We start from the raw sequence: 25,147 nt of genomic DNA on the forward strand, positions 1-25,147 counted from the left end.
CTCCAGCCCTGTCTCTCTTCCTTACAAACAAGTTTTGGACCTGTGACTGAGTTTGAAGCATTTTCAGCATGCTCCAGACAACCTATCCCTCTGTGTGTGTGTGTGTGTGTGTGTGTGTGTCTGTCTGTCTGTCTGTCTCTCCTTACATACAAGTTTTGGAGCTGTGACAGAGTTTCAAGTGTTTTTTTAGCATGCTCCAGTAAAGGAGGAAGCAGGTAGTTATATAAGCCAGCTACTTGGGGTGCCAGGGAAAGGAAAAGATTACAGGGATGGGCCAGTCCACCTGGGACAGAACACGAGAGGGACTCTATTGCCCAAACACACTGCAAGATGGCTCAGTAGGTGAAGGAGCTCGAATGCCAGTGCTGACAACCTAACACGGACACAGGCCCAGCATGGAGGAAGAGAACTGACTTGCGGCAGTTGACCTTTGGGTGCTACCCTCCATGTGCACACAAACCTCCATGTGCACACAAACCTCCATGTGCACACATCTATACACAATCCATCAACCAACCAATACGTGTAAACGGAAGAAAATTATACAAAGAAAAAAAGAGGGACGGGGAAGTGGCTCCATCTGTAAAGTGCTCCCCATGTTTGCACGAGGACCTCAGTATAAACCCTCGCACCACACCATGCCAGGAGTGGTGATCCTTCAAACACTCTGGGATGGTGGGGACTAGCGGATGGGTGAGCCCCAGGTCCCAGAACCAGACTGTCTCAAAAACAAGGCAGAGAAACCGAAGATACCTAAGGTGGTCCCCTGGCCTCCATATCCACCCATACGTACAAACACACACACATAAACACACTCACACAAACACATGTACATGCACAGACAAACAGATGAGAGCAATTTTACTAGTACATTTTATATAACCCAATATATCCCAAAAGAAGGAAAGTTATACAGAAAGTCCAGGAAAGATCACTTATTAAAAAATAAACAAACAGACCACAAAATAATAATAACAATATAATAATAGTAACAAACAAAAACCCACTTGGGTTTGGACTAAGACACATCCTTAAGATACACAAGTAGGGGATCAGTGGTTAAGAGCTTTTACTGCCCTTCCAGAGGTCCTGAGTTCAATTCCCAGCAACCACGTGGTGGCTCACAACCATCTGTAATGAGATCTGACGCCCTCTTCTGGTGTGTCTGAAGACAGCTACAGTGAACTCATTTACATAAAATAAATAATTCTTTAAAAAAAAAAAAAAAAGACACACAGTAGGACATGCCACTCACGGTTTCTGAAGATGATGGCTCTTGTAAACTGGTACCTTGTATCCAAATGCTCTCTGTCACAAATGCTATATGTTCTGCCTCAAGTATGAAGGGAGACACGAGAAACAGGGCCCATTTGTTCAAGTCATCAACAGACTACGAATAAGGAAAGAAAAGGAGTCAGTGTCAACTCCCATATGTGTCACGTGGGGCAGCGTGGGGCAGCATGCCTGGCGTGCCCTCCCCTGGCTCCTTCTCCGGCTGCTGGAGGCTCCTGCAACCCTTGCTTCTTATCTGACTGTGCTGTTTAAACACCCATATGGTCCAGGGTCTGGTTCACAAGAGTGTCAAAGTCTAGATATTTGTTTTCACCGCAGTCATTCTGACCATTACTCCTTACAGCCTAACGTGTGTGAGCTTCCCAAATCACACCTGGGAGGAAGGATGTTTCACGGTGAGTTATGTGCCTGGCACTTCTGAAAGTCACACAATTGTCAAACCCAGAAACTGGAGCTACTTCAGGAGAGAACCTTTCCCACATGCAGACATGCCAACAGACATGCTTTAAAGGAAATATGCACCCAGTCAGGAATTCATCGGAGTTTTTAAGAGTGGTTTAGAGGTTAGCCAATAAGATGTGTCTGGCCATTTTTACCTGTGAGTTTTACATCCCTGGGTTCAAACAAAAAAATAATTATCTGTACAAATAATTTTACTTTTGTTCTTGTCATTGACCCCCAAACCACACTCTATGATAACCATTTACAGCTTTTGCCCTGCATCAGGTATTGAAGTAACCAAGAGATGACTCAAACACAGGAGGACCCACACCGAATGCAAATACCACGTTTATACTGGGGACTGAGCATTCCTCAGGTGTTCATATCTTATTTTAGGTGTGCTAGCAACCTTGAAAATCTACTTCAATCATTTTCAGATTTCTGGAAGGATTGTAATTTGATTTTAAAAGGTTTTAGTCTACTAAAATCAAGGGACACCCAGAGCAGAAGAGTCACAGCCCTGAATCTAGAAAGACACAGTAAGGATGTGTGGGCAAAGCTAGGGTTGAGGGACAAGCAGGAGTGCAATGAGGCACAGATACCCATAAGGCTGTGCCCTACTTGGGGTTCTGAAGCAGGGAAGAGCCAAGTAACTGAGTTAGCATAGTTAGAAAACCAAGGTCATGAACATGTTCAAAGTATCGAAGAAATTATCTTTGGCAAATTCTCTACTCTGATATAAACCTCAAAGACTTTGTTTTAAATAAAGGCTTTGTTTTAAATAATCAGCTTAGAGACTGCCACAGTGGAAAAGTCCACCATTGGTGATTATTCTTTGTGATGTCTCTTAAATGGTTTAAGAGAACTGAGCCCAGATATTCTAAGAGGGGCAGATCTGTGTGCACTGCACCTTCCTTGCGCCAGGTGGTACTAGTCATGTCTATTCCTACAGCTGTAAGCTTGGGAAGCCTGAGAGATCTCGGTGTGTAATTCACACTGTATTCTTCTTTAGATTCATTTAATTTTATGTGTACAGCTGTCCCGCCCCCACGTGTGTACGTGCGCCATCTGCATTCCTTGGACTCTCTGGAACTGGAGTCACAGATGGTTAGGAGCCACCATGTGGGGACTTGGAACTAACTAGACATGGATGCTCTGCAAGAGCAACAAGTGTCCTTAACCACTGAACCATCCTCAATCCCCACACGGTGTTTCTTAGAGTGCTTTCTTTGTTAGTTCCCTAGAAGCACGATTCCATCCTCATTACTAAGCAGCTTGACAAAAATATTCACCCTGAAGTAAGATTATGATTCTCGTATCGGTGTTAGGGTTTGACATCTACGGGGGAAAAAAAACTCTCAGTTTAGTGCTGAAAGTGAGGCAGATTTCCAGAAGGAAGCGGAAAGGGCAGAGACGGCTGAAAAGCAAAACACTGAATGGTGTTCACGGAAACAAGTGTGTCCAGAAGTGTATGGTAGGAAGTGCACTGTGAAGTCAGGTCCCTTGCCTGCAGCCGACCTGTGCAAACGGCCAGAGTGCCCCCTTCCCAGTGAGGGGCAGCGGCCATCACCCTCCGACAGGACCAGAAGCTAGCCCACGGGAACACTAGGTGCCACGAGGGATGTCCGGGATGTGCCTGCTGCAGCTGCAGGACCGGAGACACCAGGGAGGGGCAGCTGGCCCGCGGCCCACAGGTCACAGCAGGGCTTCCCGGGCTCCCGTGCACGCGTGGGCTGTGCGAGCCGAGCTGCAGCCGAGCCCCGTCCACGCGGCGACCCCGCCCGCCGCCCACCTGGCTCTCGCCGACGCAGAAGACGCGGCCGCCCTGGCTCAGGCACACGCGCGCGTCCCTGGGCTGCGCGGCCGCGCGGCAGAAGGTGAAGGAGCAGCGCGAAGCACGCAGCCGCCGCACCGTGGACAGCACCAGCGCGGCCGGCCGGCGCCCCCAGCGCGCCCACAGGTACAGGTAGCACAGCGTGATGAGCATGGCCGGCGCCCGCGCCCGGCTCGCGCCAGGCCCCGCCCCGGCCGGAAGCGAGGCTTCGGGAGTGTGGAGTGCGCGTGCGCTGCAGGAGGGGGGCTGAGGGCGGAGCGGGTGTGCGGGGCAAGGAAGGATGCAGGAGAGGGATGCGCTAGAGGTGGAAGGATGCAGCAGGCTGGGTAGCATCTGGGGGCGCCAGGACCATGGAGAGGGTGCCTCGGGTAAAGAGAGGCTACAGGAATGGAAAGGGCAGGCAGGACTGAAGATGGCATTGGAAGAGAGGTCACTGTCTGGTCTCAGGAGGCTGGCTTTTCCAAGAGGGGCTGGGGGAAAGGTGAGCCAGGAGATTGAAGGTGTGCTCTGGAGATGGAGAGACCTGGGCTGCAGAACTAGAGTGAACTGGGGAGGTGAGAGGGGCTGTGCTAGGGACATACAGGGACAGGGGCAGAGTAGTGAGGGGCTGGGAAAGTATTGGGGGGGAGGGAGCAGAGAGGGTGAGGGAGGTGGATAGCCTGATCAAGTCAAAGTTCAGCCTCCATTCCTTGAGGGTGGGGATGAGTGAGGCACTGGGCCTAAGTTTATATCAACAGCCAGTATTTGCGAACTATCAACACATTACAAATCAGAGAACTGACAAGACTGACGGCCTCTACCCGACCCAGTTGGTAAATCAGGTGAAGCTGTTTTATTAGATCATGCTAAACCTTCAAAAAGTGCTATTGGGTAAATTACATGGATTCATATGAAGAACACACACACACACAAAAAAAAAAAAAAAAAAAAAAAAAAAAAAAAAAACCCGAGGTATTCCCACTACATGTCTGTTACCGGTTTAACTGTGGGCATCCTGAGCCCAGTGGAAGGAGGGAACATCAGTTATGATTCCCAGAGGGCCTGTCCCAGGGGAAGCAAAATTCTCCCAGCAATTAAAAACAGCAGCTTTCTTCCCCAGAGCCTCCCATCCACAATAACTCTGAACAAACAATTTGTAGTTGCTTGCTGCCCTGACCCTTGCTCCCGAACTGCAAACAAGCAGCATAATGTGTTAACAACAGTCAGGTACACTGGCCATGGATCTGCTCATCTCAAATGGCCACTCACTCTGCAGTGGTGGCGCATGCCTTTAGTTCCAGCGCTTGGGAGGCAGAGGCAAGCTAATCTCTGTGTTCGAGGCCAGACTGGTCTATAGAGTGAGTTCCAGGACAGCTGGGGCTACACAAAGAAACTGTGTCTGGAAAAGAAAAAAGAAGTCCACTCACAGAACCTCAGCCTTGTGGTCAGATGGTGTAGCAACAACAGATTTAGCAGGAGGGTCCAGGAAGAAATGACTGGGCTCATGAGGAAGGTACATGTCACTGAGGACGGGAGGGCGGGCTGTATTGAGGGGAAGGCAGTCAGCTTTCCCTAGTGGAAGTGGCTCCCTGCAAGGCACTAATTACTACCAAGTAGTGTTCGTTTGGATAGTGTTATGTCAACTTGGCACAAGCTGGAGTCACTGGAGAGGAGGGAAGCTCAACTGAGAAAGTGCCTTCATACGACTGGGCTGTGTTTGTAGTGGTTCTCAACCTTCCTAATACTGTGACCCTTTAATACAGTTCCTCTTGTTTTGGCGACCCACAAACACAAATTAGCCCTGGATTCTATAAGTAAGCTAAGCAAGCCTTACTAAGCAGCGCTCCACCGTGGCCTCTGTATCAGCTCCTGCCCTGTGGTCCCTGTCCTGCTTGAGCTCCTGTCCCTACGTCCTTCAATGATGGACTGTGATGTGGAAGTGCGAGCCAAATATCCTCTTCCTCCCCGGCTTGCTGTTGCCTGGGATGTTGCATCTTGGCCACAGTGAACCTAATTAGGACACTGTTCTAGTTTTCTTTCTATGGCTGTTATGAAAACACCGATGAAAGCAAACCTGGGGTTGGAGCTGCTTTAGCCTACATCTTGGAAGCCAAGGCAGGAGACTGACAGAGAAGCCACGCTTCCTGGCTTACTTACCATGGCTTACTTTATCTTTATTATACTGTGCAGTACCCAGGGATGGCACAGCCCACAGTGCCATGCTACCACTGAGCTAGATCTCCATACTGACTTACTTTTATTTTTAAATGTGTATATATGTGATGGCTCGTATATGCTTGGCTCACGGAATGGAGGTGTGGCCTTGTTGGAGTGGTGAGTCACTGTGGGTATGGGCTTTAATACTCTTGTCCTAACTGTCAGGGAGCAAGTATTCTGCTAGCAGCCTTCAGATGAAGATGTAGAACTCTCAGCTCCTCCTGCACCATGCCTGCCCGGATGCTGCCATGTTCCCACTTTGATGATACTGAATTGAACCTCTGAACCTGTAAGCCAGCCCCAATTAAATTTTGTCCCTATAAGAGTGCCTTGGTCATGGTGTCTGTTCACAGCAGTAAAACTCTAAGGGAGAAGTTGGTACCAGGGACTGAGGTATTGCTATGATAGGCCTGACCGTTTTTTTGTTTGGAAGAATGTGGATTTGAGGACTTTGGATTTGGAAAGCCATGGAATGTTTTAAGTGAGGCTTAATGGGCCATGCTAGTAGGAATATGGAAAACTTTGTTACTGTGAGTGATTTGAAATGTGCAGACCTGGCCCAAGAGGGTTCAGTGGAAAAGAATTTCAGTATGTGGTCTAGAGATTGGTGGAATTTTGGTGAAAAACATGGCTGCTTTTTGCCCTTGTCTAAAGAGTTTGCCTGAAGCAAAGGTGAAGAGACTCAGATTAATTGCATTGACAAAGGAAGTCTCAGAAATGCCAATCATAGACTTTGTTCTCTGGTTAAGTCTCATGAAGAGTGTTTTAAACAAGTGTAGCAAGCTGAGAAAGGAAAAATATAAAATATATGGTTCAAGGGGCAACAGGAAGTGAAATGGAGCTGAATCCTGTGTTCAAGGAGATTAAACTGAATTAAGGGAGTGGTGACCTTGGGGCAAGATCCTTCCCAGCTAAGTTTAGGTCCAGGCATGGTGGTACATGCCTTTAATCCTGCATTCAGGAGATAGAGCCAAGCAGATCTCTGAGTTCAAGGTCAATCTACAGAGCACGTTCCAAGACAGCCAAGCTTAGGCAGTTAGAGTTGGAAAACTGAAAGCTGGTAATAGAATAAGGGGGAACATGTTCCAGGCCCAGCAAGCAGCAGAACTTGGCAGCTTTGGCTATGTGGCTCTAGCTTTAGAGTACAGAATAGAAGGGACTACTGGGACAACGGATGCTGGTTAGCTGGAGCTAAGAAGTTAGTTGTGATTAAGAAGAGACTAGCGAGCTGGGCGTGGTGGCACATGCCTTTAATCCCAGCACTTGGGAGGCAGAGGCAGGTGGATTTCTGAGTTCAAGGCCAGCCTGGTCTACAGAGTGGGTTCCAGGACAGCCAGGGCTATACAGAGAAACCCTGTCCCGAAAAACCAAAAAAGAGAGACTAGCATCACTGAGGTGAAATCTTCTGGGAAGTGTTTTCTGAGAGCACAAGAGCACAGAGAAGCTGTAGTCCAGAGATAGCCAAGGTTGTACCTAGTGCTAGAGCTGGACTTGGTAGAGTCACTTAAGTAGTACTGGTTTTGAAGGCATGAAGAGGTCATGGAGAGCAGCTGAAAGGGGTCATGGAGAGCAGCTGAGGCTTGGCACTGTGAGAAGCCAGGGAAGGCCATTGGTGAAGGTGCAGCCTCAGTTGTACTTGATGGTCCAAGACTGAAGGGTTCATGCAAAGAAACTGAGACTTAGCACCATGAAGAGAGCCTATGAGAAGCTATTGGTGAAGCCTTGTTACAGCAGAAGACCACAGACAATCGGAGATGCCAATTCCATGAGATGGTCATCAAGAACAGCAGCAACAGTGGAGTGGATCAACCTGAGCTTAGAGTGATACAGAGGGCAGGGCTGGAGATGTGACCCAAGCCTTTTGGAGGAGCGCAAATCATGTGTGGATCCCAGACATTGAAAAAAGAAGCTGTAACATTGAAGTTGCCTTGGAGACCCCAAGATGTAAGAGATGCCAGAGCCATTGGGCTATCTGCTGAGGAAAGCTTCCAACAGGCAGTGGAACCAGCCCAAGAGAAAGAACGTTGTTGCAATCAACAAAGATGAAGAAGGAGTTGGAGATCTGAAAACCGCTTTGACATCAGCCATGGAGATGCAGAGTTTGGACTTTGCCCACCTGGTTTCCTGTCTTGCTTTGGGGATTAAATTTAAGTGTTTTTAGATGAATCTCAGAGGAGACCTTGAACTTTGGACTTTTAACATCGTTGAGACTCCTATAGAAGTAGGGTAGTTAGAAGTTTGATATAATGTACTTTTAAAATTGTGCTATGACTAGGTATGGCCTCCATAGAGTCATATGTTTGAACAAGACTATGGGGGCCAGGAATTGGAATGTGATGGTCTGTATATGCTTGGCTGGGGGAGTGGCAGCATTAGGAGGTGTGGCCTTGTTGATGTGAGTGTGGCCTTGTTGGAGTGGGTGTGCCATTGTGGGTGTGGGCTCCTCCTAGCTGCCTAGAAGCCAGTTTTCTCCTAGTGGCCTTCAGATAAAGATATAGAACTCTCAGCTCCTCCTGCACCATGCCTGCCTGGATTCTGCCATGCTCCAGCCTTGATGATAATGGACTGAACTTCTGAACCTGTAAGCCATCCCCAATTAAATGTTGTCCTTTATAAGACTTGCCTTGGTCATGGTGTCTGTTCACAGCATAAAACCCTAACTAAGATAGTATAGAAAGGGAAAAAAACAAAGTTGTCAGAAAATACTTTCTGATCTTCAAATATAAACACATTAGATGGGCCAGCCTGATGACTAAGCTGCCAAGTCCCTGAGACCCACATGACCATGAGAAAGGAGAAAAATCAGTTCTCACAATTTGTCCTCTGACCTCCACACAAAGGTTGTTGGGTCTCTCTCTCTCTGTCTCTCTCTCTCTCTTTCTGTCACACACACACACACACACACACACACACACACCATACTTAAGAACTACCTAGCATGGCAAGGATAAAACAACAGAAAGGAAAAATATACCAACATTAATATCCTCAGGCTAGCTGGGCATGGTGGCGAACGCCTTTAATCCCAGCACTTGGGAGGCAGAGGCAGGTAGATTTCTGAGTTCGAGGCCAGCCTGGTCTACAGAGTGAGTTCCAGGACAGCCAAGACTACATAGAGAAACCCTGTCTCGGGGGAAAAAAAAATCCTCAGGCTGGAGAGACAGCTCTACAGATAAGAGCGGTGGCTTCTCTTCCAGGGGACAGAGTTTGGTTCCCAGGATCCACATTGTGGCTCACAGCTGTCTGTAACTGCAGATCTAAGGGATCTAATGACCTTTTCTAGCCTTCTTGGGAAACAGGCACACACCTGGCACACAGATATACATGCAAGCAAAACACCCATGCTCTTGTAAGATTTAAAAAAAGAAAAAGGAAAAAAAAAAACAAAAATGCAGATTAAGACCATCCATTTATTTGGAGGCACATACTCGATGTGAAAGGAGACACCAGAAACATAACTAGCTAATAAAGCATTCAGACCTGAAGTAAACAAAGAATGCCAGACTCATCAGACATAGTTAGGCAGGACAGAGAGGTTGAAGATGCACAGGGCTCCATGAGCAGGTAAGAGCATTCATTGGTGGACAACCTGATGCTTGACCCCAAGGCATTAGAAATCCTGCTAAGAACCGGATTAAACAGGTCTGGCAATCAGAGATCCCTTTGTAAGCCCCATCATTTTGCATCTGCGGCACTGCAGAAGCAATTGTGCTGAGTTTCTGCATCCGTGGCTTTCCAGCCACAGTTTTGCTAGACAGCAGAAGCAACTACTCAGACAAAGGGAATTCACCAGAGAAGGCTGGCTGGAGCTTGATGAGAGTGCAGTGGGGTGACAGAGCAGGACAGACACCTCTGCCTCAGGACAGTGCATGAAGCCACTGAGAACATAGCCTAGACCTAAACTGAGAGCACAGAGCAGCTGCCTCTGCCACCGTGGGGCTGGGCATAGAGCTCCAGGACCCAGGCCACATGATGGAAACCAGAACCCACCAGTCCCTCCTGTGGAAGATGGAGGAGGAGGGAGGGTGGGGGAGTACCTTGTGGCTGAAGATCCCTGAGGCTGAAGCTTTCTAGAATCAACTGGCTCTGGAACCCATAAGGGAGAGGCAGGAAGTTTGGGGTGCCAGTAGCCAGTCTCTGGACCTTTCAATGTTCAAAGTCCTATTTCTAGTCCAGTGTTTATGGGTGAATTGTACCCCCCACCCCTAATTCATACAGTGAAGCCCTAACCCCTGAAAATTCATATGCAGCCATAGTTAGGGGCAAAGCCTTTACAGAGGCAATTAAGGTAAACTGAGGGCATAATCCAGTAAGTATGACTAGTGTCCTTGCAAAGGGCATGGGTGTGCAGAGGAGAGATCATTCAATGACACAGAGAGCTGTCACCACCATCCAAGGAGAGAAGCCTCAGGTACAACCAACCCTGGTCACCCCACCTTGGGCTTCTAGCTCCCAGACTAAGCAGTACTTTGTTGCAGCACCCTTGGCAGATGAACACCTTTGAGCCATCAGGCTTGGGAAGGTCTTTGCGCCAACTTCCAGCCCAACGTCCACTATCATTGAGGATCCTGCCCACCCTGCTGGCTTCAGCCACCACCACAACCCACTGCTGTGACGCTGTCCTCTCCCAGACTCCAGTGCTACCGTGTCACGTCCACACCTCACTGTTGCGCTGGCTGGCACTTCTTCAAAGGCAACTTGAATAAAAAACTAAATGCATTTCCCTCGACAAGTCAGCTCCTGGTTTCTCCTCCCTGTGCTCACGAGAGCGTATTCTCCGTGATGCTCTCAGCCAGAGTTTGGTCATTTTAGAGCCCTGACGCCCTACCTCCACATCTCACTTGTTTCTCTAGCAGGAGAACAGCCATGTTTAATCTTTTTACTCTAATATGGCCCCCTTGGTCCCTTTGATCCCTGCCCAAATGCCTGCTGTTCCTCTCCTCAGGGGATTCAGGCCATTCAGGCCTGGCTCAGCTCCCATTCATTCATAAGCCACACCATAGTCCTGTACCCACCATGCACCAGGCATTTCATACACCCAGGCCTCTCAGTGAGCTCGTGCTGTGGCTTGATGTTGTTGGTCCCTAAGGGTTCATGTGCTAGAGCAGCAGTGACCTATTGGCCCTTTGGGGACTGAGTCTTTCACAGATGTCACAAAAGACCATCAAAAACCACAGATATTTACATTTCAATTCATAACAGTGGCAAGATTACACTTATGAAGTAGCAAAAAATAATGTTACGCATGGGAGTCACCAAGCATAAGGAGCTGTATTAAAGTGTTGCAGCGTTAGGAAGGCTGAGAACCGGAGGCTTGGTGTCCAGTGCAGCAGTAATATGACCAGCTGCAGGCACATCCAACCTTCTTACGTTGTGGTGGGCATTTTCTTTCTCTCTTTTTTTAAAAGATGTGTTTATTTTATGGATATGAGTACAAAGTAGCTGTCTTCGGATGTGGGGCAAAAATGGGGTCCCTTGTCCGCTCGGGGCTAGGCCCTGAGCTCCTGTTGCAGCTCACTGTCCCACATTCAGACTCACCAGAAGAGGGCATCAGATCCCATTACAGATGGTTGTGAGCCACCATGTGGTTGCTGGGAATTGAACTCAGGACCTCTGGAAAAGCAGTCAGTGCTCTTAACCATTGAGCCATCTCTCCAGCCCTATGGTAGGCATTTTCATCAAGAGGAGTCACACTTGAGGACTGGACAGTCAATAGGGAAAAAAAAATCCTCACAATGTTTGCAGTAAGTTTGTGATTTTGTGTTGGGTGGCATTCATAGCTGCCCTTGGGCTACAGGGTAGAACTGCCTGCCTAGAGGAAGGTGTAGAGGGCGTGGCAGATTGTCACCCTCAGAAGGGATTAATGGAATTCCCACAGGATTCAGATCAGTTCTCAAGGATGTGATGTTACAAAGCAATAGGCGTGCTTGCTTCTGCGCATGACCGTTTCCCTTCCTGTTTCCCAGAAAGCTCTGCCAGAAGCCAGACTAGTGGGGTTGCCTAATCCTGGCCTTCAGACTCCAAGACTGTGAGCTGGGTAAAGTTTATTTATTGCCCAGCATTCAGTAGATGCTGTAACAACAGAAAACAGATAGGTATAGTGACTCAAGCTACTTGGGAGGCTAAGGTGGGAGGGTCAAGACCAACGGGGATTTTAGGAGACCCCTCCATCAAAAACTTAAATGAGGGCTGGAGAGATGGCTCAGAGGTTAAGAGCACTGCCTGCTCTTCCAGAGATCCTGAGTTCAATCCCCACAAACTACATGGTGGCTCACAGCCATCTGTAACTGGATCTGATACCCTCTTCTGAGGTGTCTGAAGACAGCCACAATGTACTCACATATATAATTTTTTAATTAAATAAAACAATAGAAAACTGATTTACTGTGCAAAATGGCCTTTGTGGCCACCTTCTTGCATAGAAGCAAAGTGGAATTTAGAATAACTGACTGATTTTTCCCCATCTCTCAAAACCAAATAAGACAAGGCAGGCAGATCTCTGTGAGTTCAAGGCCAGCCTCATCTCCAGAGCTAGTTCCAGGATACCCAAGGTTACACAAAGAAATTCTGTCTCAAAAAACTGACAAATGAGTAAATGAATAAATAAATTTAAAAAAAAAAAAAACAAAAAACCGGGGTTGGTGAGATGGCTCAGTGGTTAAGAGCGCTGACTGCTTTTCCGAAGGTCCTGAATTCAAATCCCAGCAACCACATGGTGGCTCACAACCATCTGTAATGAAATCTAATGCCCTCTTCTGGAGTATCTGAGGACAGCTACAGTGTACTTACATATAATAAATAAATAAATCTTTAAAAAAAAAAAAAGCAAGTGAGGAAGCTAAGGGATGAATCTATGGCTTTCTAGCTCCCTGGATGAATGCAGTTCCCACGAAGATGACAACTGAGAGCCAAGACCTGAACAGTGGGTAGAGAGATGCACCTGCCACACAGGCTCTGAATTCAACCCTGGAACCCATATTGAAGGCTGTACTGTAAGTCGTCTGTGCTTCACACATATGCTGTTGGCATGCACACAGCTGCACATGCTCATGTGCACACATCATCATCAAAGATCCACACGAGGGTTGTCACTGTAAGCCCTGAGGACAACCTTCTGTATCCAGCGCGGAGGAGCTGGGACTGTCCCTAACTTGTACACACCTGAAAGCTGTGGGTGGGAATTATCAAGGTCACCCCAGGAGACAGCTTGCTCTGAAAGTGCAAGTGCAAGCTAGGAGGAGGAGGAAGAGGGGGGAGGAGGAAGAGGAGGAGAAAGAGGAGGAGGAGGAAGAGGAGGGGGAGGAGGAAGAGGAGGAGGAGGAAAGGGGGAGGAGGAAGAGGAGGGGGAGGAAGAGGAGGGGAAGGAGGAAGAGGAGGAAGAGGAAAGGGGGAGGAGGAAGAGGAGGGGGAGGAGGGAGAGGAGGAGGAGGAGGGGGAGGAGGAAAAGGAGGGGGAGGAGGAGGAGGAAAGGGGGAGGAGGAAGAGGAGGGGGAGGAGGAGGAGGAAAGGGGGAGGAGGAAGAGGAGGGGGAGGAGGAGGAGGAAAGGGGGAGGAGGAAGAGGAGGGGGAGGAGGAGGAGGAAAGGGGGAGGAGGAAGAGGAGGGGGAGGAGGAAGAAGAGGAGGGGGGGAGGAGGAAGAGGAGGGGGAGGGGGAGGAGGGGGAGGAGGAGGAGGAGACCTGGGATGGGTTTTCTATACAGACGCTGAATGTCGGTAATTCAGTACCAGCTGCAGAAACTTCAAGTAGGGGAAACCACCATTAAAACTTAAAAAGCTCAGCAGCCAACAGTGGTACCTCGTGCCTATAATCCTAATGGTAATTCACGGGACTCAGGAGGATGGCTGTTAAGTTTGAAGCCAGCCTTTATTACATAGTAAGTTCCCAGGTGGCCAGGCATAAAGTAAGTAAGACCCTGTCTTTAAAAAAAAGAAAAGAAAAGAAAAGAAAGTTTTAATTTACTAATTAAAAGTTCAATGCCGCCCTTGTGCAAGGATGACACGCAAATTCGTGAAGTGTTCCATATTGTTAAAATCCTCAGATTAACTGATGTCCAAAATACTGTCTTGAATCATGAGATCCATCAATTTTTAGTATTGATTGTCTAGACCTGCAAATAGAACTACACTGTAAAATCGTTTTCAGCATGTGTTAAGATGTATGTGAATATTTCTGTCAGTTTTTGTCTTAATAAAATTATAGATTTCAAAAAAAAAAGCTCAATGCCAGGCATGATGCTGATATCTATTATCCCAGCACCCGGGAGGTGGAGGCCAGCCCAGACTACAAAGGGAGTTTCAGGCCTTCGGGAAACATCCTGAGAAACTTACTACTACTACTACTACTACTACTACTACCACTAATAATAATAATAATAATAATAAGGCTGGCGTGATAGCTTCCAGGTGTGCTGGCTTGACTGCGGACGGCCCCCAGACACTCATACTTCAATGCTTAGTCAGAACGGAATGGAACTGTTCATGAAGGATTAGGAGGTATGGTCTTACTGGAGGAACTATGCCACTGGGAGTGAGCTCTGAAGTTTCAGAAGCCCACACCAGGTCCAGTCTCCACCCCCTCCACCTCCCCCCCCCCCCCACTGCGGACAGGACAGAGGATGTAAACCTCTCAGCTACTGCTTCAGTGCCATGCCTGTCTGCTGCCTGCTGTAAATAAGCCCTTAATTAAATGCTCCCCCTTTAAAGAAAAAAAAGAGCTGCCTTGGTCACGGTTTCTCTTCACTGCAATGGACCGGTGACTAAGACAGTCATGTAGGGCCTCGCTAATAAGCAAGCCTAGCAACGTGAGTTCAGTCCAGGAACCCATGTGAAAACGGGGAGGGAAGCGACTCCATAAAGCTGTCCTCTGACCTTCAAGAGCAGTGCACATGCTTGCACACACATGATGATGGTAGTGGTGGTGTGGTGATGGTGATAATAATATATAAATAAAGGTTTGATATGCCATGTGAAATCCTGGGATGGATCCTAGACCAGAATAAATAAAAAAATAAATAAAAGGCACTAATGGGAAAACGGGTGGGATCTGGAACCTGCACTTTGTTGCGTTAACCTGAGTTAGGATTGATCAATCCATGGTTGTGTAAGAACGATGTCAACGTTGATGGGAGCTGAGGAGAGATGAGAGAGAACTCTTAGTGCTATTTCTGCAACTCTTTAGTTAAGTCTAGGGTGACTTCAGAATAAGTATTACAGAGTGACTTTCTCCTTAATTTTATTTGCACTCCTTTTTCTGTCCCTAAATAACTATGTAGGCATAAGCAATTTACTTCATCTTGCTGAGTCCACCTATAAAAAACAAAATGAAGTAACAGCCAGGCAATGCTGGCAGATAAATACAGTTTGGTTACTAGGGAGGCTGAGGTGGGAGGACCAGGCACTGGAAGCCAGCCTGGACAGCAGAGAAAGGCTCTTATCCTGAGACAGCAAGATGTTAATAGGGAAAGTGCTCGTTGTGCAGGTCTGACAGCTGAGTTCCACCTGCAGAACTCACATACGGGAACACGCACTTTTGAACATGGGGCAGGAGAGATGGCTCAGTGTGGACAAGGACCCGGATTCCATTCTCAGCATATACATGGTGGGTCAGACGCCCTCTTCTGGTTTTTGTGGCACTGCATGCACACAGCACACATACATACACATTCAGGGAAACACTCTTACACATAAAATAAAAAAATTTTTTTTCAAATAAAAGAAATATTGCTTTTAAAAGAGAAAATTCCTAACCTCAATTTTTAAAAAGGATGGGCACAAACTAGATAGTTTCTGGTTTCCTCCCTCTGTACCCCTCAACTCTGACACTCAAATCCCAGGACGGCTACAACATGACTCAGCTTACAAGGCATCTCCACCACAGCCCTGGTGTTTAGCACCATGCCTGCACCAGTAGGCTCTCAACAGAAGTTTCTGAGCCTAAAACTCCATTATGTTTTTTTCCCAGTGAGGCACAGCTGCCATCTCTTTTGCCTGCTTGGCTATTAGAAAGCAAAGTGCTCGCAAAACTTTCTACACAGCAAGTAAATCCATCTTCATTGAGCCAGGGGTGGGGGAGGTCCTTTACAACAGAATATACAGGCTGCAGAACGGAGGCCCGGTCCTAACAATCAGAGGGGCCCTGGGGCTTGAGCAGTACACACAGCTTCCAGATGAGCCCTTAGAGCCACTACCTCCTGCCCACCGAGCAGCATTCACAGATTTCCAAAGTCAGAACCACCTCAGTGGCTGTGGGCTAAAGCTGAAAAGGGGTGAGCCCCACTCCCACTTCATCGACGGGGGTGAGGTGTCCCCACGTTCATAAACAGTAAGCCCCAGTGCAGAGAGAAGCTAACTACTTAAGAGGCAGAGAGCATGAGGCAGCTGGATTGAGCTGGCTTTCCACCGCCGGCCGGTTTCCTACCAGATCCTGGCCCTGAAAAGATGACAGTATCCAGACGAGTCAAGCAAAGCCAGGAGGGCCCCGCTGTGAAGAAATTATTCCTGTCTATAAATAACTCCCCCTGGGGGGACAAACAGAAACATCAAAGCCAGGTCACTGGAGCCGAGCTGGGCAAGCCCGCTAGCTCCTGTGGAGCTAGAAAGGGAGTGTGTCCCCAGTGGGAGCCACGGATACCATGCAGCACGTACCTGTAAAACCCGGCGGCCACAATCCCTCACCGGTACTCCTGGCCTGAGCTACCCGCAGCTCCTGGAGCCGGTAGCAAGCAGCGAAATGCACGGGAGTGGGTGGCGCGTCTTCGCCAACCACAGGCAGGTGGCAGCCTCATGAGCAGGAACAGAGCACGGGGAAGGGCCAGATCACCGCAGCCCCAGATCCCGGACACACCTCAGCCAGGTTCAGATGGTGCTAGGACTACCTCTAGCCACACTCCGGGGGCCCTCTGCACACAGGGTCGCTCCTCAGTAGCTCAGCCTGCCCCACAGCAGGCTTGTCCTCAGGGATGCTGGCCTCAGTGATCAAAACGTCACCTCCCTATAGAAACCTGCAGTACCCTGCTGACCCTGTCACAGATTGCCTGTACACCTGTGCCTGCCTGACTTGGTTCAGAACCCTCTGGGATGGACGCTCGGGCTCTTCGGGCTGTCCCCCACCCCCGCAGGTAACAAACCCCATGGAAAGTTTTGCTTAATGGGTGAGAGAAAAGAAAGCAGATCCAAACCCTTTAGAGAGTTCCTCCTCCCTCCTCTCAGCCTTGTGAGGAAGGTTCCTACTTACTCTTCTAGTCTACCCTTTTCCCCTAGGGAGGGGAGGCCTGAGAGGGTCTTGATTCTTACCTCTGAGTCCCACCCCCAGTTTCTTCATTTTCTTGTCAACAGTTCCAAGAAGTCCCAAGCCTTTTCTTTTGTCTACTACCCACCTCCTCCCCTACACACACACACACACACACACACACACACACACACATACACACGAGGCACAGGCAAACATCTCTCCTTATAATACTATTTTTAGACAGTCTTACCAGTTTCCCTAAGCAAGCCATGAACATTCACTGATCCCCATTAGCTGTAATTACAGATGTATGCAGCCAGGCTCTGGTACAACTGGAGGATTTTTTTTTTTTTCTTTTTTTGAGACAGGGTTTTTCTGTATAGCCCTGGCTGTCCTGGAACTCACTCTGTAGACCAGGCTGGCCTCGAACTCAGAAATCCACCTGCCTCTGCCTCCTAAGTGCTGGGATTAAGGTGTGCACCACCACTGCCCAGTTGGGGGATTCTTTATTCTGGGTATGATATGGGTTGGCACCTGAGACTAACTGAGACACTCTTCTGGTGAGGGAGTGAGACTGGGAAGCGCCGGGAGGCCAGGGACCTCACTCTGGGTGCTTTGCACAGAACCTTGTACCTAAGTTCCAGGGGCTTCCTGTCCCTGCTGGGGTTCCCAGTGCCCCTGCAATTCAAAGGTGATTTGCATCTTCAAACACACAGTTCTCCATGGCTACAAATATCCTGCACCCAAAGGTTCTGTACCCCTTCTTCTTCAGAGCTTGCCTGCCTCTCCCCAATGCCTGCTCACAGAGTACTGAAGAGGACAGTCCCAGCAAAAGCTAGAACACATCCGCATTAATGTCGACGGGTTCTTGTGAAGTGCAAACTGGTGCAGACCAAACTGGTGTGGCAATTCCTCAAAGGGAAAAAAAGCACAAACCAACAACAAAACAAAACTACAAATAGATTGGCCATAGGACTGACCCAGCTATTCACTCCAGGTTATGAACCCAAAGGACTTTATTTTCTGCTCTCAGAACACAGGCTTACCCACATTCACAGCTCCTTTAGTTGCAACAACTACAACAAAGAAACAGCTTAGATACCCATCAGTTGGTGAATGGATAATGAAATCATGGTAAAGAAAAATGAGACTTGTAGGCAAATGGATGGAGCTGGAAGAAATTGTACTGAGTGAGGTTACTCAGACCCAGATGTCAAACATTGCACGCCCTCCACACATGCGTGGAGCTTAGTGTCAAAGCTTTAGATCTGTGTACTTAATTTGGAGTACGTCTGGAATCCAGGAAACTAGAAAGAGACCATTACTGTGGAAAGAATTATGATCTGGGGGGTGGGGGGAATAGTAGAACACAGGTGATCTGAGGGGGGGAGAAGGAGATGGGGGCTGAGGTTTAATTGGAGAGAGGGACGGAGGGTAGGGCTGAGGGGAAGATGGGGTAATGGAAAACTAACACTAGATATTTGGAAAACCCAAATGGAAACCTCTTAGTTTATAAGCGTAATAGTGATCTTTCTGTTGCTGTAATGAAATATCACACCTTCAACAGCAAGGATGAAGCAGGCAGTAAACTGTAGGTGGGGTGAGGCTATGAACTCTCAAATATCCCCAGTGGCATATTTCCTCATTTGCAAGACCACACTCCCCGCCCCCCGTTTTTTTGAGACAGGGTTTCTCTGTGTAACCCTGGCTGTCCTGGAACTCACTCTGTAGACCAGGCTGGCCTCGAACTCAGAAATCCACCTGCCTCTGCCTCCCAAGTGCTGGAATTAAAGGCATGTGCCACCACTGCCTGGCAAAACCACACTTCTTAAACCTCCCAGAACAGAATCACCAACTAGGTACCACATGTTCATCAAATACTTGAGCCTGGGGGGGGGGGGCATTTCTCATTCGAACAATCAAGCTAAATTTCCTAAGGGAGAGAGGGGTTGGTGTGTGTGTGGGGGGGGGGGAGTTTTAATCCAGCAAAGCAGCTGCTCTGTCAAGGGATCACATCCAAAGACCTTCTAGATTGGTGTGATCCGGCTGGAATGACACACCTATAATCCCTCAGGCTGGAATGTGGACCACCCTTAGTACACACCTTTAATCCCAAACAATGAAGGTAAAGTTAGTTTGTAGAAGGAAACAGCCACAAAGTGATGACACAGAGAAAGATATGATAGAAAGAGTCAGAGATAGAATATGCCCAACTCTTGGAAGAAAAGCATTGGAAGGAGAGGCTACTTATGAGTACCACAGAGGGAGCAGGGAGAGAGAGGAGAGAGGAGGCAGTTTTATAGGAACAGGCTGTAGGTGAAGACAGAAGATTGCTGGAGTTAGTTTGAGACCAAGCAAAGCAATTCAATGAGAAGCCAAGAAAAGCCAGTTTGGATCAGTCAGCTTGGAGAGGAGTTTGAGCCAGAACAGCTGAGTTGAACCAGCCAGCCAGAGTTCAGAAAGAGCTAGGAAGGGTGAGTTTATTCAGCAGTAAGCCTCCGAGGTAACAATTACACCTGGTGAATAACTTTTACATGTGTGTGTTTGTGTACGTGTATACTGTATGTGTGTGATGGGATGGAGGTTTCCCCCACCCATAAACCATAAGTCAACAAATAAAAACCCCAGTGCCAGGTATTGGATACCTCTGTCTGAGTTGTTGGCCAGAAGTGTTCCAGAAACCTCCAAAATAATACAAAATATCGCTGATGCTCTTGGCTGCCCCTCAGAACTTGATAGGAAGACCCTGCTGCTGAAAACACAAAGTTGTCACCAGACACGGAGAAATCAAGTTAGTATTGACCAGCGAGTGAGTTTACTCCATGCTAGCCTGGCTTCAGTGTCAGAGGTACTCTGTAGGCTGCATAGGGGAAACCATGAATAATCACACCCAGCTTCAAACCCTGTAATAAGGAGCAGCATGGGAAGATATGCCTATGCGTGAACTCAGATGTTATGGAGATAATTAACCACTTTCTGATTGGATTTAAGCCAGTCCCCACCGGAGGAACTGCATACTCGGTGCTGTGCATCTAGCCAAGAAGCCATGATTAGAAGCTCACTAGCCCTAAGAGTGAGGCTCTTACTGTTATTCTGTTGAATGGAAATAGTATGAAACTTCCCGCCAAACACTTACTTCACACCCATAAATTAGTGCAGCTCCCAGAGCTCAGAGAAGGTTTCTGTAGTGGACAGTAGCTAATACAAAATTCACAAGTGGTCAGAGAGCAGAGAAGAGGTGCAGGGCAGTGCTCCCCCACAAATGTGACACTCACACACAACACACACAGAGACACACACACAATAGACACAAACACAACACATGCAGACACACACTCTCACACACTCTCACTCACAGACACACAACAAACTCACATACAACACACACACAACACTCACACATATAACACACACAACACAAACTCACATACAACACACACATAGAACAATCACACAACACTCTCACATATAACACAGACACACAACACAGGCACTCATACAACACACACACACAAGTATGAAGTACAATTACACACAGGGCCTTGAGAGTTAAGCTAGTAACTAAGACTGGAATAAAACATCTGTTAGGAGCTGGAAGATGACTTAGCAGTTAAGGGCATTGGCTGCTTTGCTGCTTTGCAGAGGTCCCAGGTTCAATTCCTAGCGCCTACATGGTGGCTCACAACCATAGGACTTCAGTTCCAGGGGATCCAACACCCTCTACAAGCACACATGTGGTGCATAGACATATATGCAGGCAAAACACCAAAACACATAAAATAAAAATAAATAAAAACATAGACGCTAAGACTGCAGCGGCTGTCCAAAGAAACCTGGATTACTTGGAAGTGGCGACCAAGAAACTTGACACAGCTTTTGAATGTATTGCTATTCAATACATTATGACATTGTGGAAAGACAGATGGACATATGCTTGTGACACTGCATGCTCACACGAAGACAACACTAAACTCTTCCAAATACTGGCATTGACCCAAATCTCCATTATCAGTGGGTTTTGATCTCAACTCAGTTATTTTAAGGTCAGGAGTTTCATATTTATTTGTTCTTCCATTCAGATTTTAGATTTCTACTGCTTTCCACAAGTGCTTTGGAGACCGGTGAATCTCTGCACACAATGCTTCACACGGTACTGCTTGGGAAAATCTCCTAGAGGCATCGCTCCAGCTAATTACAGACACCGCATTGCCCAAACTCTAAATCTAGGTCAGAGCAGCCCCAGGATAATGCCAGGGGCATTTCTAACTTCCAGGGTTCCCAGGAACACGAGGCTCCTTTGTACAAAGCACGCACCAGCTTACAGAGAGCATGGCATAAGCTAGCCATTTGCCCTACAAGTGGTAACAAAGGAAGAATAATTTTTTAAGGAGTAACCGTCTAAGCTGGACATTTTTAAGCGTTCAACAGAGGAAACACTCTGCAAACGTTAGTGCATGCAGAACATTACAGAATGTTTTCTTCCCAGAATGATTTGCGATTCGGCTGCAGAAATCATGACCCTTCATCCATAAGCATCAGGGTGTATTTCCTAAGACCGTGTCTCTTACCCAATCATGCTGCAGTAACTGAATTCAGATTTAAATTTCCCCACAGCTAATGACTGCCAGCTGTACGATTCTCCCAGGACTATCAGGTTGCATCTGCTGTGGTTTGAATGTGTCCCCCCAGAGCCCTGTTGCTGAATCTCCCTGGGTTTGCAGAGGGAGCTGGGACTTAGCTGGGGTGGTGATGGGTCAAAAAGGCTCTGCTTTTGTGAATGGTTTTAGGCAATCTCCAGGGAGTTGGTCAGCTGGCTGGTCAGCAGCTTTTCTAGACAGTGACCCTTCTTCACTATACGATGACATTTCAGGGTGTACAGTTTTGGCACGTGACAACAGTTCAACCCACACTGGTCATGCTGACTCCCAATTTCATGGTGTAGGTGTGTCCAACAAATTCCTTTTTAATCTTCATAAAACATTGTGGAGTGACACTCTGAAACTGTAGTGTTTACTCCTTGGTCATTCACCCAATGGTTGTTTGTGTGTCTCAACCACAACTGTCTCACTGGGTTGTTCCTCCAGCATCTCGTTACGTAGGTTTGTTCTACTACAGCTCAGAAATGCCCCCGTTCTATCCTCTACCCTGCTCACCTGGCTGATTTTACATTTCATTTGCCTTTTGCTTTTACTCTTGAGTGGCGGACTTTTTTTTCTTTTCCCGTGTGTGTGTGTGTGTGTGTGTGTGTGTGTGTGTGTGTGTGTGTACACATCAATGCACGTGGATGTGCTTGCACCTGTGTACGCATGCACGCAGGGTGGCTAATCCTCAATCATTCTTCCACCTTATTCACTGAGGCAGGGTCTCTCAATCAAATCCAGAGCTCAGTGATATGGCTGGAATGGGCCGGCCACGTCACCACGTCACGAAGCCTTTATGTGGGTTCTGGGGCTCTGAACTCCAGTGTCACCCTGCACAGCAAATGCTTGACCACTAAACCATCCCTGGCTCCAAGTCTTTCCTCCTCGGTGTCATTATCCAGTACTGCCACCATTCACTCTCATGCTCAGGTGGTGCCAGGCTTGACAAATGAAACTCCACGCCCTCTGGTGTGCGTGCCCCCATCAGCTCTCTGGACACCTCTGTGCTTTCTGGCAGGAGCCATTCCTGGCTCATCTCTCACTCTCCCTGAAGGAGGCATTTCTCCAAGGACCGCTGGCTCCTTTTCAGGCACAATGATATTTAGAAACAAAGATATGGGTCCAGGGAATTCCCTTTCCTATGGGTGGCCCTGTTCCCAGTCTCCTAGAAATAGTTGCTTAAAAATAAATCCAAATGAAAACATGTCATTCCAACCCATGGGGCCCCCTTTTCTCCTACTGAGGACTGTGGACCTCAGCACTATCGTTCAATTTAATCAATTTAATGACTTACTTAAACCTGCAATGCGTGCATACGCACGCACGCACACGAACACACACACACACTACTTAGAAAACTGCTACATGGGACCATGACCAACGACTAAGCTCAAGACCCCTCTTAGCTTTGGTGTCCACATTACATAGCGAAGACTGAGAAGAGAAGTTCCTAGAGAGTTCTTTGGACTGACTGATCAGGACTTCAGGATTGTGTAGTTAGAAGGGTGCAGCTCAAAACTCCAGATTGCTCGGGCTTGTTCAGACCTTAACAACCTTTTACCATATACCTCCGCTGTTCATCCTTCTATCCTCTTGACTGAAGGTAGAACCTTCAGAATGTATTAATTTAGCAGGCTGGTAGGTTGCAGCAACCCCAAAGCTAAAATTAGCATAAGCTCACATCAGAAACCTGGAGTAGAGAGCTGGGCGGTCTGTGGAGCCTGCATACCTGAGGTCTCTGGTTTGTTTTTTTAAATGGTGTCTCACATCTCCCAGGTTGGCCTCTGCCCTAGTTAGGTTTCTATTGCTGTGTTAAAACATCACAACTGTAGAGATTCAAATAAGAGTGCCCTCCATAGGCTCATATATTTGAATATTTTGTCCCTAATTGGTGAATTGTTTGGGGCGGGACCAGGAGTCATTGCCTTGAATCACTGGAAAGGGGCTTTGAGATTTTAAAGGACTGGAGAGCTGGGCCATGGCCAGTGCCCTCCTTCAATCCCAGCACTTGAGAGGCAGTGGTAGGGGGATCTCTGAATTAGAGACCAGCCTGGTTTACATAGTGAGTTGCAGGACAGCCAAGGCTGAACAAAGAAACCCTGTCTCAAATATATATATATATATATAAACAAACAACGAGAAAGACCGAAGGGATTCCCAGTGTACACATGCTGGGTGCTCTCTCAGTTCCTCACAGTTGAAGACCAAAATGGGAACTATTTCTTCACTCTGCCATCGCAGACTCGAACCCTCAGAGACCGGGACCCATACTGATCGTCTCCTTGTAGAAGTTTCCTTGGTCATGTTGTTATCCAGCGACACAAACTGACTAAGGCAACCAAAAGCGACTTGGGGAGGACAGGGTTTATTTCAGCTTACAACCCTCAGGCCACACTCCACCACTGAGAGAAATCAGGGCAGGAACTCAAGGCAGGAATCTGGAGACAGGAAGTGAAGCAGCAGCTGTAGAGAAGGCTGCTCACTGGCTTGCTCTCCACAGGCTGCACAGCCTGCTTTTCAGTGCTACCCAGGACCACCTGTGCGGGAGGGGGGGGCACCACCCACGGTGAGATGTACCTCCCACATCAATCGATCGAGACGGTACCCTCACAGACTTGCCTACAGGCTCATCTTATGGAGGCAACTGTCTCATATCCCCTCTTCCAAGATATATCTAGGTTTGTGCCAAATGGGAAAAAACCTACAAGCACAGCCATCCCCTAAGTAGCCAAGGCTGGCCCTGAGCCCCAATCCTCTCATTTCTACTTCCTAGTGCTAGGACTGTAGGCGTATTCATTTTTCTGTGATTAAATCTGCTCTGGTGTCTAACTTTATAGTCCTAACCATAACACACCATTTAGCAAAAAAAAAAAACAAAATAGTTAATACTTACACAGACAGTCACCAACCAGCCTTTGCAGCAGTAGCTAACTACAACATGTTGCAGACACAAAGAGGTGTTCTAAAACCCCTGGCCAGCCTGTTCAAATGGCCAACAGGTATCGGGATTGTTGAATACTATGTTTGCCCAAACAAGTGGCAATTTAAAAGATATGGAGCTGAAGAGATGATGGCTCAGTGGTTAAGAGAACTGGCTGTTCTATCCAAAAGACCAGGGTTCAATTCTCTACACCCATACTGGAACTGACAAGTCTATAACTCAATTCCAAAGGATCAGACATGGAGATGTCTGCTCACCACAGGCACCACACAAGGGGTACACAGGCATATATTCAAGGAAACACAAGCACCTGTATATACACACACACACACAATAGGGATGAATAATGTTTTTTAAACTTCAGGACTGGGGTAAGGACACTAGCTGCCCAAGGGCAAACACCCAAGTTCAAATCCCTAGCACCCACCTAAAAACCTGGGCATAGCCACATGTGCACCTGAAACCCCAGCACTGTGTGGGTCAGGGAGAGAAAAGAAAGGGGTGTGGCTGGAACTTGCTGTCATCCAGATCAGTAGGGACTCTGTCCCAAGGGAGAGTGATAGACCAGGAGT

At 47.7% G+C, this 25,147-nt stretch overlaps 1 protein-coding gene across 10 annotated transcripts in view; it reads right to left on the reverse strand.

Annotated features, from left to right (window-relative positions):
- Hlcs (holocarboxylase synthetase (biotin- [propriony-Coenzyme A-carboxylase (ATP-hydrolysing)] ligase)) overlaps positions 1-25,147 on the reverse strand; it is a 185,934-nt gene that overhangs the window by 157,231 nt on the left and 3,556 nt on the right. For 2 of the 10 annotated variants that reach the window (NM_139145.5, XM_030248921.1), the window contains exon 2: positions 1,256-1,390. The exons of 1 other annotated variant lie outside the window; for it this stretch is intronic. Coding sequence is in view for 4 of the 9 variants with exons in the window: in XM_030248921.1 (XP_030104781.1) it covers positions 1,256-1,390 (135 nt within the window). In the remaining 5 variants the exon portion in view is untranslated. Of the gene's footprint in view, positions 1-1,255; positions 1,391-3,526; positions 4,428-16,408; positions 17,017-25,147 lie in introns of those variants that run through there. 7 more of the 10 variants (XM_030248919.1, NM_001360045.1, XM_006522855.2 and 4 more) reach the window with 7 other exon arrangements.

This window comes from Mus musculus, chromosome 16 (genome assembly GCF_000001635.26).
Source record: "Mus musculus strain C57BL/6J chromosome 16, GRCm38.p6 C57BL/6J".
Lineage (NCBI taxonomy): Eukaryota > Metazoa > Chordata > Mammalia > Rodentia > Muridae > Mus > Mus musculus.